General features: G+C 40.8%; 1 protein-coding gene across 12 annotated transcripts in view; it reads left to right on the top strand.

Moving 5' to 3' along the window:
• Positions 1 to 19,449, top strand: part of ANAPC10 (anaphase promoting complex subunit 10) — a 211,338-nt gene that overhangs the window by 24,523 nt on the left and 167,366 nt on the right. Inside the window, exon 5 of one of the 12 annotated variants that reach the window (XM_084625663.1) lies at positions 4,856 to 4,967. The exons of the other annotated variants lie outside the window; for them this stretch is intronic. Within the exon in view, the coding sequence (XP_084481789.1) occupies positions 4,856 to 4,864 (9 nt within the window). The 3' untranslated portion in view covers positions 4,865 to 4,967. Of the gene's footprint in view, positions 1 to 4,855; positions 4,968 to 19,449 lie in introns of those variants that run through there. 12 annotated transcript variants of the gene reach the window in all.

Here is a 19,449-nt window from a genome sequence, read left to right as displayed (position 1 = left end):
TTTTCTGTTTTTAAACAGTGCTGCAGCTGCACAGTGTCTGCGCACTAAGTGGCTTAGCAGTGTGTACACCTCGGGAGTTACACTGCAGAAAGCTGCTTTACTGCGCAGAAAGTTGCCAGTGTAGACAAGGCCTGAATAATGTAGATCTTATAAGGGATGGGATTTTCAAAAGTGTTCAGTATTGGTTTAGTTCCCATTGAAGTCAATGGTAGTTTTACCACCAAAAGTGTACTTACACTGTGATGTGGAGGTTCTGGTTTTAAATGCTTTTGCAGCTTTAGACTGAAAACTAGCAGAGGTGGTAATATCAACCATGAATCATCTTTCTTAATTTCTTTATGAAACAAATGGGTAATTAAGACATTCTGGTACCGAACTAGAAATAAGTGTTTAAGAATTTAGGAGGAAGAATTTTGATGGGTGGCACAGGTGTACAGTGCTACATAAATATTCTTTGCAATCAGATGTTTCTTACTTCTAGGACGTTAGGCTATATAGCTAAGGTCAAATTCTAAAAATAAGGCCTAAATCTTATTTACATTAAGGCCTCTTTGCACTGTTCTGGCAGCGTAAAGGGGCATTTCATAGTGACCAACAGCTGATTACCCTGTAATCAGTAGTCATTGCAGAGGGGAAAATCACAGTACTAACTCTTCCAAAACTTGAAGTACTTCAGAACTATGTGAGATCAAAAATGCCTAGATTAGGTTACAATTGAAGACTATCAGTAGAAGTATGTTGAAAAACAGACAGGTGTGCTGGTAAATACTACTTTGCTTTTGGATCTTCATACTTAGTTTTTTATTTTTTAAATGGAGCTCCTGACCACTTCCTTTATACTTCTGTTGCACTGGCCAGCAGCAGCTGGGAGTACACATGGGTGTAATGCAAATATATGTTGAAAAATCTTATATTCATTTGTCAAAAAGACTTCTCAAAACTAAAAGAAAAGGAGTACTTGTGGCACCTTAGAGACTAACCAATTTATTTGAGCATGAGCTTTCGTGAGTTACAGCTCACTTCAAGTACTCCTTTTCTTTTTTGCGAAGACAGACTAACACGGCTGTTACTCTGAAACTTCTCAAAACTAGAAACTCATTTTCCATTTAATTCCATGAAAATAAAGGCTTATGCCTAAGGCCCTGAGAAAGCCAGAGTCAAAATTGAGCATGGAATGTTTTTTAAACTTGCTGGCTTTGTTAACCCTCCAAATCTTGCTTTTTTTAATTCCATATTGGCATTTAGTGATAAAAATGTTTGTCATGAAGTCTGTGACAAATCTGAATGGTTTCTAAGTGATGGCTTGCATTTTGAATATAAACTAGTCTTTCTGGCAAATACTAAAAGCAAATCTGAGACAAATTCTTGGTCTAAAATAAGCTTACCTTATACACCAAAAAGAAAATAAAGCAGTTGGACTACTCAGGAGTAGGTGTCCTAAATTGTTCGATTTCATAGAATCATAGAATATCAGGGTTGGAAGGGACCCCAGAAGGTCATCTAGTCCAACCCCCTGCTCAAAGCAGGACCAATTCCCAGTTAAATCATCCCAGCCAGGGCTTTGTCAAGCCTGACCTTAAAAACCTCTAAGGAAGGAGATTCTACCACCTCCCTAGGTAACGCATTCCAGTGTTTCACCACCCTCTTAGTGAAAAAGTTTTTCCTAATATCCAATCTAAACCTCCCCCACTGCAACTTGAGACCATTACTCCTCGTTCTGTCATCTGCTACCATTGAGAACAGTCTAGAGCCATCCTCTTTGGAACCCCCTTTCAGGTAGTTGAAAGCAGCTATCAAATCCCCCCTCATTCTTCTCTTCTGCAGGCTAAACAATCCCAGCTCCCTCAGCCTCTCCTCATAACTCATGTGTTCCAGTCCCCTAATCATTTTTGTTGCCCTTCGCTGGACTCTCTCCAATTTATCCACATCCTTCTTGAAGTGTGGGGCCCAAAACTGGACACAGTACTCCAGATGAGGCCTCACCAATGTCGAATAGAGGGGAACGATCACGTCCCTCGATCTGCTCGCTATGCCCCTACTTATCCATCCCAAAATGCCATTGGCCTTCTTGGCAACAAGGGCACACTGCTGACTCATATCCAGCTTCTCGTCCACTGTCACCCCTAGGTCCTTTTCCGCAGAACTGCTGCCTAGCCATTCGGTCCCTAGTCTGTAGCTGTGCATTGGGTTCTTCCGTCCTAAGTGCAGGATCCTGCACTTATCCTTATTGAACCTCATCAGATTCCTTTTGGCCCAATCTTCCAATTGGTCTAGGTCCTTCTGTATCCTATCCCTCCCCTCCAGCGTATCTACCACTCCTCCCAGTTTAGTATCATCCGCAAATTTGCTGAGAGTGCAATCCACACCATCCTCCAGATCATTTATGAAGATATTGAATAAAACCGGGCCCAGGACCGACCCCTGGGGCACTCCACTTGACACCGGCTGCCAACTAGACATGGAGCCATTGATCACTACCCATTGAGCCCGACAATCTAGCCAGCTTTCTACCCACCTTATAGTGCATTCATCCAGCCCATACTTCCTTAACTTGCTGACAAGAATACTGTGGGAGACCGTGTCAAAAGCTTTGCTAAAGTCAAGAAACAATACATCCACTGCTTTCCCTTCATCCACAGAACCAGTAATCTCATCATAAAAGGCGATTAGATTAGTCAGGCATGACCTTCCCTTGGTGAATCCATGCTGGCTGTTCCTGATCACTTTAACTAGCTAATTAAAATGCCTCATCCACAGCCGCTAGTTGATATAGTGGGAGATCTCAGCTGTCCTGCATTGCGGTAGCTGCTGCAGTGGGGTGGGAAATCCTAAATGGTTTAAAAAGAAATAACACTTAAAAATTTAGGGTGCAGAAACAGAGAGGGGAGATAAGTGATATTCTTGTTGCTCCAGAATAGCTTTCAACTGTAGTGCATCTGTCATGCTGGCACCACATTTACATCCATCCCATGTAACCATGTGGTTATCTCTGTTTATTAACAAATCCTAAGGTACCATATTTCCATCCTGTATGTTGAATCCTGAAGTGAGGTTAGATAAACTTTACTCCTGTTTTTTTTTTTTTTAAAGAAATAAATCCCACATAATTTTAAAGTTCACTTCCTCTGCCGCTCTTTTTGGATCTTTTTCATACATTTGTGTCCCAGCAGCTTGAGTGCTATATACTATATCAAAGTGAAAAGGAGTACTTGTGGCACCTTAGAGACTAACAAATGTATTTGAGCATAAGCTTTCGACCCATCACTCTCTCAGATCTTGGGAGACAGGCGAGTCCTTGCTTCAGTCTCTCTGGTCACTCGATTACAGACCTAAAAGTGGCAATTCTTCAACAAAAAAACTTCAAAAACAGACTCCAACGAGAGACTGCTGGATTGGAAGTAATTTTCAAACTGGACACCATTACATTAGGCTTGAATAAAGGCGGGGAGTGGATGTCATTACACAAAGTAAAACTATTCAAACCCCCCCACCCCCACCCGTTCCTCACATGTTCTTGTCAACTGCTGGAAATGGCCCACCTTGATTATCACTGCAGAAGGTTTTTGTTTTGTTTTTTCTCTGCACTATTACCAGCAGGACCTTACCTGATCACTCTTGTTACAGTGTGTATGGTAACACCCATTGTTTCATGTTCTCTGTGTATATAAAATCTCCCCACTGTATTTTCCACTACATGCATCCTATGAAGTGAGCTGTAGCTCACGAAACCTTATGCTCATATAAATTTGTTAGTCTCTAAGGTGCCACAAGTACTCCTCCTTTTCTTTTTGCAGATACAGACTAAGACAGCTGCTACTCTGAAATCTGGAAATATATCAAAGTGGGAGCTGAATTTTTGTTTGTAATTTTAGTTTAATTTCCAAAGTATCCACTAGATGTCACTGTTGTCCGTAATTACTATCATGGATTCATACCCCAAAATCCATTCTTCCAGTAATTATCTTTTTATAGGTTTCAGAGTAACAGCCGTGTTAGTCTGTATTCGCAAAAAGAAAAGGAGTACTTATGGCACCTTAGAGACTAACCAATTTATTAGAGCATAAGCTTTCGTGAGCTTCCTCACAGAGGAAGTGAGCTGTAGCTCACGAAAGCTTATGCGCTAATAAATTGGTTAGTCTCTAAGGTGCCACAAGTACTCCTTATCTTTTTATAATGGTATGTTTTAATATAATCTACATACAACCTAAGTAATATGAATTTTTTCCTGCAAAGCAGTGAACTCCACTTTTGAGGTTATTGTGTATGTATATTAGTACTTCATAGACAATTTGAGACATATATTTTTACTGTCTTAAACACAAGTGCTGTTAATTTGTACTGGATTGTTGTCATCAGCTGTTTCTCAGGCTAGCCTGGAGTATTTTTTCCACCTTTCCCTTTGTATATTTTTCATATAAAAACTTTCCTTTTTTTTAATGTTGTAGAGAAAAAAGTAATTACACACGAAACAGCTTTTGTCTTTCCTTTTTATATTAAGAGGTGTTTTAGTAGCTATTCACTAATATTAAAGATATTATCTCACATGAGACCAATAATTCTTATGCATGCCAGGTGTTCATACATTTCTTTACTGCAAATCTGGGAAGAACATGTAGCCTTCCAGTTGCTAATTAATGAAGTGCAATACTTTATGCTGTATAAGATGAATAGCTAATTTCTTGGGCTGTGCATGTGAAGTATTGTCATCAAGCACTACAGTTTATAATTTTATTTTTGATATTTAAAGTTTTTAGGAATTGTTAGGTATCTGTAATTTTTTCTCAAAATGGTTTTACTTTTTTTTTTAAACTCTTCATCAGCAATGAAACTGAGTTTTGTTTTTTGTTATCTTCAGCTTCTCTGACTCGGAGGCAAGTGGTTAAAGCAGTGTGAACTATTACAAGATCTTTAAAGCAAAGCCACTTCATTATACAACGATTCCGTTGGTTTCAGGATTGATTTAACTGTGTGGAAAATCCAACTAAATTTTTTTATATTTTTCCATGGATGCTTGCCCAGTTCATGGAGTTTAATGAAAATCCTATGATGCTTTCATGTGTTTTCTTTCTACTGACAACAGTCAGAGTTTTCAAAAGAATAAAACATTGTTAGCCTCATTTTTTTTAATTAACTAAGCACTTCCCTACCCTAGGTGGATATTCTGAGTCCCAGGTGCACCTTTTTAGAGTCATAAAGATTAAATGTCCTCTTCCCCGCCCCGTCCCCCCACATTCCTTTCTTCTGAGGACTATGTCACCACTACTTTGCATTTCTCTCCAAAAGGGTAAAACACTTATAGAAAAAATGTTGTAAACTGTTTATCACATTCCAAGTCCACCTTTAGTCTTTTAAATCATAAAATATTTGCAAGTGATTTTCAAAGGTATGATTCTACTTTGAAAGGTGAGTATGTAAAAATTACAACTTCGTCAGAAGATCTTCCCCCAATTTGTCAGTCCTATCTGCTTCCTTTAGTGACTAATTTTAATCTTTTACATCTGATAACACTGCAGAGCCATTCCAGCTAAGAGTTAGTAAGATGGAATCTTTTGTTTCTTGTACATCAACAGTATTGTTAAGCTCCAATTGGTTACACCTGTGCAAATGAGCTGAAAACAGGTGGGGAACTGAGGGCATAATTAGGCCTTTAGACTTTATTTTCAGTGGTAACACATGACAAAGCACTCCCTCCCTCCAGTGTCACAGATTTCTCCTTTATGTAGCTTGTCTCTCAGATTCCAGGTTAAGCCTGTGGCACTGGCAATTTGAAAAGCATCTTCTAACAGTAGTTGCAGCACAGTTTGATCTGGAAACCACAGATAGAAATATGCAATACCATTTTAACAGAATCACTTCTTGGAGTAGAGCTGCTCCAAGACATAGCAATCCTCTCTGTAATGGAGGAAAGCTATACTTGACTGCTTCTGAAACCTGTCCATGTTACTTGTGCTCCATTGGTCAGAGGAGATGGCTGGAGAGAAATGTGAGGAATTTCCTTACTAGGAGGTTGAGTATGCTGCCATCACAAATATCTCAAGAACTGCTTTCTTGTCTCGGCAGCACAAGACCAGCAAATTTATCTGCTTAAAGCGATGAATCTATGTCCTATTAAAATGTGGAAAGGGTTATTCCTTGCCTTACATATGCCTTGGTGATTGCAGCAGTGCAGGAAAAGTCAATCAACAAAAGGCATACTAAAGACAAAGATCCCAAGAAACTGGACTTCACCCCAGATTTAGGGTGGTAATACTTGCCTCCATCATTCCATCTCTTCAGGCCAAAGATTGGTTCATGACTCTCAATTTGCGGGGCGTGCATTTCCAAATAGCTGTCCACCTGTCCCACAGGAAATACCTGAGATTCACCATGAGACCAAACCATTACCACTACAAGGTACTGCCATTCAGATCCTCCGCAGCACTGAGAATTTATTACAAAATGTCTAGTTGTGATAGTGGCAAACCTGAGAAGGCAAGGCATTCGTGTCCACCCCTACAACTGGCTGATCAGAGGCAGAATCCAGTGGAGGACAGCAACAAACCTGGAATGTGCCCCATTTCTGTTTACGGGGCTGAGTCTCCCAGTGACCTATGAAAAATCATCCGTCACCCCATCACGGAGAATAGAGTTCATAAAAGCTGTGTTCCACTCCAGATCAGAAAAAGCATGTCCGCCCAAGGACAGGTTCCAGTTGTTAGAAGCACTCCTACTCCATTTAGTTTCAAAATGGGCTACAAAGATATGGACATGTCTTGCAGTGTTAGGTCACGTGTCAGCATGTTGGTATTTGGCCTTACTTGCCAGAGTTCAGCTGTGCTCCTTTCAACTCTGGCTCAGGTCAGTCTAGTCTTCCCTGCCGCAGAACCTTTCCCAACCCCAGGGAAAGGCTCTGCCACCTTCCTGCTGCTGGAGCTTTCCCCCTCCATAAGAAAAGGCTCCGGCGGGGGGGAAGCAGCAGGAAAAGGCTCCAGTAGGGGGGAGGCAGCGGGGAAAGTCAGCCTTTCTCCAGTCAGTGGGGAAATGCCAGAGCCTTTCGCTAACATGTATAGCTACGCACCACACGATAGATGCAGCCTGATTTTTGCTGTGGTGTGCCGCTACACCTACATTACACACCGCTGCTGGTGGAGTGCTGTACAGATGCCAAATGTCAGAATTATTGTTTCAGAGGAAGCCTGAGTTCAAGATTGTTGTTAGACACCTTCCTCCTGCAATGGAACAGAGGCCTGCTTTATGCCTTTCTGCTGATTCCCAGGGTAATTTCCAAGATCAAGAGGGACAAAGCCACCATAGTTCTTGGAGCTCTGTACTGGCCAAGGCAGTTTTGGCTCACAGATCTCCTTATGTCCAGTCAGCCTCTGATCTAGCTTCCAGACCACCCAGTTCTGATCTGACAGCATTATGGACAGATAATTCATCCAGACCAAAGTTGCTGAAGCTAATGGCATGGCTGTTGGTTAGCTGAGTACCACGGACAGAGACTGCTCCCTACGGGTCCAGGAAATCCTGATACAGAACAAACAAAAAAAATATACCAGAAGGAGTTAATCTTTTAAATGGAAGAGGTTCTTGATACGGGCAGCCCAAAACGTTCTGTACCCAGTCTAGACCTTGATACCGCCGATCCTTGACAACTTATTGCACTTTAATAGGGTTGAACAAAGACTGCCCTTTTTTATCTTGTGGTGAATTCAGCCTGCTGACTGCCTGCACAGTCATACTTTGTCTTTTCTCATCCTATGTTTATTGATGTTTCTGAAAGGACTATACACACTTCCCACAGGTCAGAGAATCTACTCCTGTCTGAGATTTCTGTATAGTCCTTATGAAACTCATGGAGATTCCATTTGAACCTCTCTCAGAATGCTCTTTACATCACTTCACTCTGAATATTGTCTGTCTAGTTGTTGTTGCATTGGCCAGAAATGTGAGTGAACTTCCAGCATTTATGGCTGAGCCCTCAACAGAGACACAGTGATGCTATGGCCTCACCTAAAGCTAATTCCCAAGGTGGTTTCAGAACTTCATCAGTCATTCTGCCTGTCTTCCTGAAACCAAACAGAAGCCTTAAATAAGATCCAGACACTTTATTTTTCATCTTGTGAACAAATCAGCATATGTAACTTGCTATATGGTTATTTACTTTTTGGATGAGACAGATGCACTTTGTTCACTTATTGGATACTATAGACTTAGCTAAACATCTTGTCCTCTGCTAAATACGAATGGAGTTAATAAGCCATTACACAATTTGTATAAAAGTTATATTTTAATTTAAATTTCTCATATCCTATATTAATTTACTATGTCAATATGAAGCACAGCCTTCCTCTTCTAAAAAAAAAAATTAAAAGAATCAGTAGAAATATTGCATAGTTCTAAAAGTGCTAGCAGGTCATTTAAAGCTGTTCAAACTTGAATTGTAAGGCTGCAGGAATAGTCAGTGTAACTCTCTGTATTGGTTCAGTGGAGATGGGTAGTATACCAAGTAATAGGGATACATTTTCAAGGTGCAGTTGTGCAAGTGACTTTGGACGTGGCTCTTTTTTGCATATAGCTATTTGTGGGGCTGCTTTTATAGCTTTAATATGTTAGAAATAAGAAGCCTTCTGGAAAGCTGGTGAACAATTTCAAGTAATGGTCATTATGGTCTAGGTTTTGAATTGTGCCCCTTGTTTGTGTGGATGCAACTTTTGACCACTTGAGTATACAAGTTTTGAATTTGCATATGTAAACTCCACCGCTTTGTACACTAGCAGTAATGCTCAAAAACTGCATCTACTGGTGACTCGAGCACGTGCATGTACAGAGGCCAAGTTGAAACATCTTTCAAAATTTGTCCTTATTACTTGGGGTCAAATCCCACAGATATATTGAAATTTTTATGTCATGGGGAATTCTGAATTTGCCTTGGGAACAGTTAGCAAAGATCTACAAATGTGAACATCAATAAAGCATTTAAACACTGATATATCAATATTGACTTAGTGATATGCTGCCAATGTTTAACAAGCAGCTCCCATGAAAATGTTTCCTTTTAATCTGCAATAAAATCCTTGTTACCAGGTCTCTGTGTACGTGCCAGGAGGGGTGAGGAACTGGGGAATGAATATGTTCCCATTTTCAACAGAAATGCTTTCTCCTAACCAAGAACGAGGGCAATACCACTTGGCAACAAGATTCTGTACATTCAAGCATGCATGCTGTAAATGTTGGTACTCTATTCCTGTAAAATAGATCAGATATACTGATAGAGTAGCTGTGCTCAAGTTCTATGGTTTCAATTGGAGTATGTGCATTAAGATTTTGTATGAGAGCCTGAGATGATCTTCCCCTCCCCCACAATGAAACTGAATCAAGGTACATCATACTTAGTTCGGTTTTGTACATTTCCAAATAGAAGAAAGGCTTGATTTTTAGAAACATCTTTTTTTTTTTTTTTTCCCCCTTCCTCTGGGTCTCATGAAGATATCGATGGCATGGATGATTAGCAATATCTAGATGAAGAACATGCTTTATTAGAGCCAGGGAAAACCCCCCAACACTTCAATTTGATGGAGGAATTTTAACAAAGGTTGCTGTGAGCCTGCTCTAGCTCATCATAGCCATAATTCCAATCCCTACTATGGTAGTCTTCACAAAAATGTTGGATACATCCATCTAGGAGTGGAGTCTCGAATACTTATTAGTTTTTCATCCATGTATCTCAAAGCATTTTGTGGACACATTCTCACTTTTTACTGATGAAGAAATTGAGGCATGGGAGGTGGGGGAGTGAATGGTTGAAGGTTACCCAGTGAGCTAGTGGAAGTCAGAATTAGAATCTAGGTCTCATGACTCTGTCCTGAGCTCTGACCAGCCATCCGTAATGATTACAGAAGTACATGGGTACTCCAATACCAGTCTGTATCTGCACTATGAACAAATTTCTTTGTTCCTCTGAAAAGTCAGCTGCTGGCCACTGCTGGAGACAGGATATTGGACCCCTGTTCCTAAATTTAGAGTTTGGTTTGTTTTCTCAAAGTTTTTCTTAAGTCAATATGGAAACATGATAATATATTGGGTTTTTTAGGCTGAGGAGTAGCAGCATCCAGGGGATCAAATCCTCCAGCCCTTATGTAGCTATAACACCCACTGACTTTAATTAAAGTTTTATCTGTATAACTACTACAGGACTGGACCCATAAAGAGCAAGAACACAGTACATTTTTTCCCTAACTTTTTCATAATGGTAATGTAGAGCTGTACACATTGATTCATAGAGTATTAGAAGTAAACCCCTTTGTTTTCAGTTTAAACCAATTTTTACTGAAAGTTTCCCAGGTTTTACAAAAAGTAGTATTTATTTTTTTTCTGACTTTTTTTTTACCCTACTTTTGTATCATTCAAATATATATGAAATTTGTTTTATTAGGAAAATACAATACATTGCACGAGGTACATGTTTTACAATAATACATTAGTCTGTGTGTATGTGCAAAGCTGCCTGTTGAAGTAAGGCTATGTATTAGTCTAGAAGCTGCACAAAATGAACAAACAGGCACGCACGCAAGCTCTGAAGAGCGTGCGTATCTGAATGTACTGATGAATCTCACACCCACCGTGTACACATTTCAAGCTTTTAGCAGATAAGTTTAAAGATTTGACACACTAAAATGGGAAGAAAATGAAAATCTGTTTGCTTTTTGTTCTTGTGGTAATAAACACTAGTAAATTCCCTGGAAAAGTTAAATAAAATAAAAACTGAAAACAAAGAGCCCTAAGTATAAGGCCAGAAGGGAGCATTGTGATAACCTAGTCTGACCTCCTGCATAAGAGACCACCTGCTGTGGCGCTTTTATTCACACAGTGGCTCTCCGGCGGCAGGCCCTCGCTCGCTCCTGGTGTCTTCGGCAGCACTGAAGGTCCTGCCGCCAAGGTGCCACCGAAGACCCGGAGCACCGCTGGGTGAGTAAAAGCACTGCAATAGGTGGTGCCTTTTTTTTTTTTTTTTTTTTTGGATCGCTCCCCCTGTTCCCTCAACAGGGGAAAATTTTAAAAGGTGCCAAGACATTGACAAGATGCCACTTGTGCTCAGTGGGGGAGTGGCCGCTACCCTGCTCCCCCCTAGCTACACTACTGATACCAAGGGAGGAAAATTAACTTTTGAAGTGGGAAGAGAGTGGCCCATTACAGACAGTTGACAAGAAGGCATGAGTAACAGTAGGGAGAAATTAGTATTGGGGAAATTAAGTTTAGGTTTTGTAATGACCCAACCACTCCCAGTCTCTATTTCAGGCCTAATCTGATGGTATCCAGTTTTCAAATTAATTCCAGTTCTGCAGCTTCATGTTGGATTCTGTTTTGTTGAACTGGAACACTTTTGTCCACATGTTTGTTGACCCCCTCAAAGAATTCTAATTGGTGAGGCATGATTTTCCTTTACAAAAGCTGTGTTGACTCAGCATATCAGGTTCATGTATGTGTGTGAGAATTCTGTTCTTTATATAGTTTCAGCCAATTTGCCTGGTACTGAAGCTGGCTCACTGGCCTGTGATTCCCAGAATCACCTCTAGAGCCTTCTTTAAAAATCAGCATCATATTAGCTATCTGCCAGGCATCTGGTACAGAGGCTGATTTAAGCGATATGTTAGTAGTTCTGCAATTTCACATTTGAGTTCTGTCATAAATATAAAGGGAAGGAAATATATATATATATATATATATATATATATATATATATATATAAAGGAAATATAACCATCTTTCTGTATACAGTGCTATAAAATCCCTCCTGACCAGAGGCAAAACTCTTTCACCTGTAAAGGGTTAAGAAGCTAAGGTAACCTCACTGGCACCTGACCCAAAATGACCAACGAGGGGACAAGATACTTTCAAATCTGGAGGTGGGGACACAAAGGGTTTTGTCTGTCTGTGATGGTTTTGCTGGGAACAGATCAGGAATGCAAGCCTTACAACTCCTGTAAAGTTAGTAAGTAATCTAGCTAGAAAGTGTGTTAGATTTTCTTTTGTTTAATGGCTTGTAAAATAAGCTGTGCTGGAGGGAAAGTGTATTCCTGTTTTTGTGTCTTTTTGTAACTTATGGTTTTGCCTAGAGGGATTCTCTATGTTTTGAATCTGATTACCCTGTAAGGTACTTACCATCCTGATTTTACAGAGGTGATTCTTTTACCTCTTCTTTAACTAAAATTCTTCTTTTAAGATCCTGATTGATTTTTCATTGTTCTTAAGATCCAAGGGTTTGGGTCTGTGTTCATCTGTACCAATTGGTAAGGATTATTATCAAGTCTTCCCCAGGAAAGGGGGTGTAGGGCTTGTGGGGGATATTTTGGGGAAAGACGTCTCCAAGTGGTCTCTTTCCCTGTTCTTTGTTTAAAATGCTTGGTGGTGGCAGCATACTGTTCAAGGACAAGGCAAAGTTTGTACTTTGGGGAAGTTTTTAACCTAAGCTGGTAAGAATAAGCTTAGGGGGTCTTTCATGCAGGTCCCCACATCTGTACCCTAGAGTTCAGAGTGGGGAAGGAACCTTGACAAGTTCCTTCAGGACACTTGGGTGTATCCCATCTGGTCCTAGTGACTTATAGTTTAATCTATCAGTTCGTTCCAAAACCTCCTCTATCAATACCTCTGTCTGAGACAGTTCCTCAGATTTGTCACTTAAAAATTAAGTTAGCTTCTCTGCAATGGCCTTGTCTTCCTTGAGTGCTTCTTTAGAACCTCGATTGTTCAGTGGCTCCACTTAATTGTTTGGCAGGCTTCCTGTTTCTGACGTATTTCTGACAGAAAGCAATTTGCTGGTAGTTTTAGTGTCTTTTGCAAGTCATTCTTCAAATTCTTTTTTGACTTGCCTAATTATACCTTTACATTAGACTTGCCAGAATTTATGCTCCTTTCTATTTTACTCAGTAGGATTTGTCTTCCAATTTTTAAAAAGTGTCAGCTTGTCTCTAACCATATTTTATTCTGTTTAGCCATGTGTCCATGTTTTTTGTTCTCTTATTGCTTTTTTTAATTTGGGTTATACATTTAATTTAAGCTTATATTGTGCTGGTTGCAGGCATTTAATTCTTGTGACTGTTCGTTTTAACTTCTGTTTAACTAGTCTCCTCATATTTGTGTAGCTCCCCATTTTGAAGTTAAATGCTACTGTGGTGAGTTTCTTTGGTATTTTCTCCATTACAAAGATGTTAAATTTATTTATGTTATGGTTGCTATTACAAGCGAGTCAGCTATATTCACCTCTTGGATCAGATGCTGTGAGCCACTTAGGACTAAATCAAGAATTGCATCTCCCCTTGTGGGTTCCAGGACTAGCTGCTCCTAGAAGCAGTCATTAATGGTGTCTAGAAATTTTATCTCCGCATCTCGCCTGTGGTGCCATGTTCCCAGTAAATGTGGGGATAGTTGAAATCCCCCATTACTATTGGGTTTTCTCTTTTTGTAGCTTCTCTAATCTCCGTGAGATCTAGTTCCCCATTCGCAATTACATTTTGAGACTGCTCAGTTAACCAGTGTTTAATCTGTGCCATATTATTTTTGTATTGTTCTGCTTTCTTAATCAATATATCATGTGGTGTGATGCCAAATGCCTTACAGAAGTATATTACATCAACACTATTAGCTTTATGAAACACACTTGTAATCTCCTAAAACAAACAAAAAACAGTTGCTTGTTAGCTCAATGGGCAGTCAAATGCAAATTTTGATTGTATAGTGTAGTAGCTCTCAATACTCCTTTGAATTATGCAGAGTGAGTGTATTGTAGCCATTTTAAAGATGGGCTAAATTGTTTGCAAATAGGTTGAGTCACTTGTTCAAGGTCACATACTGAGTCAAGACATGAGGCCCCGTGCTCCAATCCCTAGACAACACTGCATTCATATTCTCTTCCTTCTTTCTCCCCTTCTATTGTTTCTCCTTTCAGGCTGGCACCTGGAAATGAAAGGTAGCACTGTTCTGCTGGTAGTTTTTGTGTCTTTTGCAAGTTGTAAATGTAAATGTTTTCCCTTGTGTACCTGCTGCAAGTGAAATTGTCTAGAATTAAGTGTGCTTATAGCAGGGCTGGTAGGGAAAATACTTTCATACTGTAGTGGGACACTACCCTCCTATCTTCAGCTCTTGGAGATGGGTATCTGGATATTGGTTACTACCCAAAATTGTCCATTGCCTGACAAAGTGTTCCTAAAGTAAGCAGGCTATTAATTTGAGGATTGTTAAAAACTAAGCAAGGTGAACCTTGCTATCAATCATGTTTAAAATTTAATAATTTATTTGCAAGTATAACGGAGGCATTACATTATTTCATTCCACAAACCACCAAACAGTTATTTTGTACTATAAATTAGCTGCTACCTTGTTGTTTGAGTGCTAGACTAAATAAGTCCAGTTAATTTCATTGTTGCTGGTATTTACCTATGCTCACTTGGATTCATCTGTATACCTTAACCCCACTGGGGGGATTTTCCTATGCAACATCCCACTAATTGTAGAGTAATCACTGTTAAATTGGTCTTTATTAGTAATGTTTTTATAAATTGACTGTTTATTTGTAAGGTCTTGACATTTTTTATTAGACACTTTGGTTTTAATAGATTTTTTTTTTTCTATAGGGGTTTGGCTATGTGAGAAAGTTGTACCTTATTGAGTTAGCTTTTAAACCAATATAATACTGATGTAAAAGGCTGTGTGGACACACTTATTCCAATGTAAAAGTGGCTTATTTTGATTAAACATGTTCTTCATCAACTTAAACTAAATCAAAATAGTATCTACACATCCTTTTGTGTAAGTTTCATTGTATCCGTGTAAATACTAGTTCAACTTTCTCATGTAGACAATACATAACTTATTTGTCTGAAAAGACATAGTATTTCTTATTTTCTAATCAGCTGGGTTTCAATAGTACTTCAGCTGGCCATGAATTCTATTCACATTCAATGTCTTGTTACACTTCTGCATTATTCACTATACTTAAGGCTTTATCTAGCCCAAGCTCCCTCTGTGACTGCTGACCCCACTTGTTCCCTGAGCTATACAGCTGCAGAATCCAAGTGGGGATGGTTGGGTAATTCAATATTTATAGGTTTCAGAGTAGCAGCCGTGTTAGTCTGTATCCGCAAAAAGAAAAGGAGTACTTGTGGCATCTTAGAGACTAACCAATTTATTTGAGTATAAGCTTTCGTGAGCTACGGCTCCGATGAAGTGGGCTGTAGTTCACGAAAGCTTATGCTCAAATAAATTTGTTAGTCTCTAAGGTGCCACAAGTACTCAATATTTACAGCAACTATATAATGCCCAAACCAGCAACATACGGCTACAGAAGACTGCCACGTTCCCAGGACCCAGTCAGCATTTACTTTGCTTACCTGCTTTAAATGCCCCTTAGACTTGCAATCATGGCTCTGAAAATGAGGGGCAAGGGGCTTATAGACTAAGTTTTCCCAGAAATAGTGATGGGTAGGAAGAGTAAGTTCCTCTTTCCCTCCCCATTTCCAAGAAGAGAGCCCTCAAATGGTGGAAAGGAGGTTGGTGAGGTGGTGATTAATCCAGGAATTATCTCCAGCTATCACTTTCTAGAGATAAGCTGGGTAGCTGAGACCTGTATGTGGGGTAAGATACTTTTAATAAAAAATTGTCTGGAACTGAGAGCTTGGTCTTTTTCCTTTCATCTCCCACACCTCTCAAGACATCATGGGAGCTGTAGTAACTTTTATAGACTACATGGCTTCACAAGGAGAGAGGGTTCAAATCCAGAATAGGCAACTGTTCTAGGAGCTTATGTCCATGAGATCTCCTCCCCTTCATGTTGCTCCACAGTCTTCTGCAGCTGAGGCTTTTGTGGGGAGGGAAGGAGGGAATTTCCCCAAAAGGGCTTAAGCCTTCACGTTAAGAAGTTTGGACCTTCCACTATACCGATGGCCTCTCTGGAAATTTGCAGAATGGAGCACTTAATTTTCAGACATGTATAATGGGAAACTTGAAGGAAACAAAGCAAGAAGAAAAAAGGATCTAATTCTTTTTCTCACATTGGTGTAAATCAAAGGCAGTGACTTTATCATGGCATGAAGCCAGCTAAGAAAGGGTGGAATCAACCCCTAAAGTATGCTTTGGGAAGCCTATGTCCTCTGGCTGGTGGCTGCATTGTAAAACTATAGAGCAGACTATCATCTATTTTCTATCAATTCAGGAGATGGTGAAAATGGACACAGCGAATGCATATTGGCAGATAATACTAATTTATCTGGGACTCTGTCAACCTGTATTGTACACTTCAGCACCAGCGGCTGTGGCTTATTCCCCTTTGCTGTCAGTGAGCTGGGTCCAAGAAAATCAAGTAATCAAATGTATAAATTGTGGAACCAAATGAGGCTAATTTCTTTGTTTAATATTTGAGACTGCAGGGACTTGGGAGACCATCTTTGTTACAGTTTATGTAGCAGACTGCCACATAGCCAGTGAGATACAGTAGGAATGAAACTCCAGAGTTCTTCAAGTGCTGATCTCTGTCTATATTCCTCTGCGGTATGCATGTTTTCCAGGCACTTGAGACAAGAAAATTCTTGCTAGTAATGTCCACTGGTCCATGCCTGTGCTTTTTCCCTTCTTGTGCATTGACCTGAGGGACTGACAGACTGACACTCTCTCAATTTCCTTCTTACCTCCACATGGTCTGAGACAGAACCCTCCAGTGTCCACAGTCACCCCTCCAGTCATCCCCCTAGAGCCAACCTCTAAATATTATAAAATGTAAATCTTGTATATAAAAATTCTTAGATTTCAGGAGAAATCTGCTCCCTACGCATACCCTTCCTGTTGTAGGATTCCAATTATGCCCAGAATTCCAGGCATCAAGAACTTTCTCCTGCCCTCATTCCTTCCTGATCAGCGATGACCACAAGAGGTGTGTCTACTGCCTTGGAGAAGCTCGTATCTGCACTAAGTGCAGTACTTGTCACCTCTTCCCACCCTGAACCCATAAAGCATGGGAGTTATGGCTTAGGAAACATTTCATTGAGTGCTCTATCAGGCCCAAGTTGGATCTGGGTTTGGCAGACTCCCTCTCCCACACCCCCCATCCAGCGGGCAGAGGCATTCAGGAACGTGTTCCCTAGCACTACAACTTCAGATACAGGAGCAGGCAAAGGCAGAGCCATGGACTCCTTGTGTCAGTCTCACCGTGAGGGTTGGAAAAATCTCCCTCTAAATCCACTTCTAAGAGGAGGTTCTGGTTCCCCTACAACCTCAAGGTCTGGTGACTCTTCATGTCTGGTGCAGGGAAGCTCAAAAACCCATCGAGATCATGGTACTGAACTGCAGGCTTCCAAAACTAGGAGTACCTCCATTTTGGCAACGTTGGCAGCAGTGGGACCGTTTACTAAAGGGGAATGAGCCTAGACCAGTATGACTATCTGTACCAGTGAAGGACAGATTACCATTCTGTACACCATTGGCACCGACATAGATTTCTGAGCTGACACTGAAAGTTCACAGGGAGAAGATGCCTCATGGCAGCAAATACACCACTTTGGAGGACATGACTGTCCCGCTGGACCCAGAATCTCCCATCCTATGAGAACTGTTTCTTACAAGGGAGATTGTGACAGCATTTGTCCATGAACATTATGAAAGAAATAGGTCTCCTGTTCCCTGTACTGGTTGGGGTATCTTCACTGATGGTTCCAACAGTGCTACCTTTGGAAATGGAGCCCGCATTTTCTTAGTTGCGTGATTCTGTTGTGGGGGAAGGACCACTATTGCTTCCTTCAAAAGTCATCAGCTCTGATAGAGGTTCCAGAATTTCCTGGGGGCCAATATGATGATATAAGATGATGTGCTCCCCTAGGTTGGGTGGTATCCTGTGCCTTGAGGTCTACCTCAGCCCATGCTGGATTCTTCTACCGAAACTCTCATCATCCCTCTAAATCAGGGGACCAGCCTAAACTCTTTCCAGAGCCCATGGGGGAAGAAAAAACAGCTGGATCTCACAGTACCGCTGGTTCAATCGGACATATTGTCTTCCTCTCCTGATGAGGTGGTTGCATCAGTATTACTGTCCTCACTGGACAATCACAAACAGTTTCAGGAGCAGTTAAGAAAAGGTGCTGAAGCCCTTCAGAGTCCTTGAAGGAAGTCAATGAGTCATCCCACAAATTCCTGGACGTTCTGCGCAGTAAAGGACCTACTACAATAGCATTCCTGATCAATAATGCTATACTATAATCTGCCAAAGTGATGTGGGAACATCCCAGCAACAAGAGACCCACTCGTAAGAGAGCAGAAAAGAGGTACTTTGTTCCTACCAACGGAGCAGAGTTTTTTCTCACACATTGTGTCCCCAATTCCCTGGTTGTTCAGGTTACTACAGAAAAGAGTAGATGATAACACACAAGATTTATTCTCTCAGATAAGAAGGCCAAATGCTTGTAAATAACTTTTCTCCCTAGAAAGTCCATCTACAGCCTACAATTCTGAATAGCCAAGTATCAGGTACTGTTGCAAAGTATGATTTCAGCAACTACTTCAAGGCTTTGGAATTTAGTGACAAACTCCCTCAGGAGGACAGAGTGCAATTCCAAGTCCTTATTAACAAGGGTAGTCTGATAGCCAGATCATCTCTTCAAACTGTAGTATACTCTGCGGATATAGCCTCTAGATTGATAGCAACTGCCAATGTTATATGCAGGGAGCCCTGACTTTATTCATCAGGTTTCCCCAGGGAAGTACATTCCAGTGCAGAGCCTTCCTTTTCAAGGGGACTGCTTGGTAAATCAACAGACCGATGAGTCATTGTAGTCATTAAGAAAAGGAGTACTTGTGGCACCTTAGAGACTAACCAATTTATTTGAGCATGAGCTTTCGTGAGCTACAGCTCACTTCATCGGATGCATACCGTGGAAACTGCAGAAGACATTATATACACACAGAGACCATGAAACAATACCCCCTCCCACCCCACTGTCCTGCTGGTAATAGCTTATCTAAAGTGATCATCAAGTTGGGCCATTTCCAGCACAAATCCAGGTTTTCTCACCACCACCCCCCCCAAACTCACTCTCCTGCTGGTAATAGCCCATCCAAAGTAGCCACTCTCTTCACAATGTGTATGATAATCAAGGTGGGCCATTTTCTGCACAAATCCAGGTTCTCACCCCCCTCCAAAAACCACACACACACACACTCAATCTTCTGCTGGTAATAGCTTATCCAAAGGGACCAATCTCCCTACAATGTACATGGTAATCAAGGTGGGTCATTTCCAGCACAGATCCAGGCTTTCTCACCCCCCCCCCCCCCGGGGGAGGGGAACACACACACACACACACAAACTCACTCTCCTGCTGGCAATAGCTCATCCAAACTGACCACTCTCCAAGTTTAAATCCAAGTTTAACCAGAACGTCGGGGGGAGGGGGGGAAGAAGAGAGGGGGTAGGACAAAGCAAGGGGAAAT

This window comes from Lepidochelys olivacea, assembly GCF_965140295.1.
Source record: "Lepidochelys olivacea isolate rLepOli2 genome assembly, chromosome: 4".
NCBI classification, from domain to species: Eukaryota; Metazoa; Chordata; order Testudines; family Cheloniidae; genus Lepidochelys; species Lepidochelys olivacea.
Note: the sequence above shows the minus strand (reverse complement) of the source record. Positions and strands in the feature narration are given on the sequence as shown.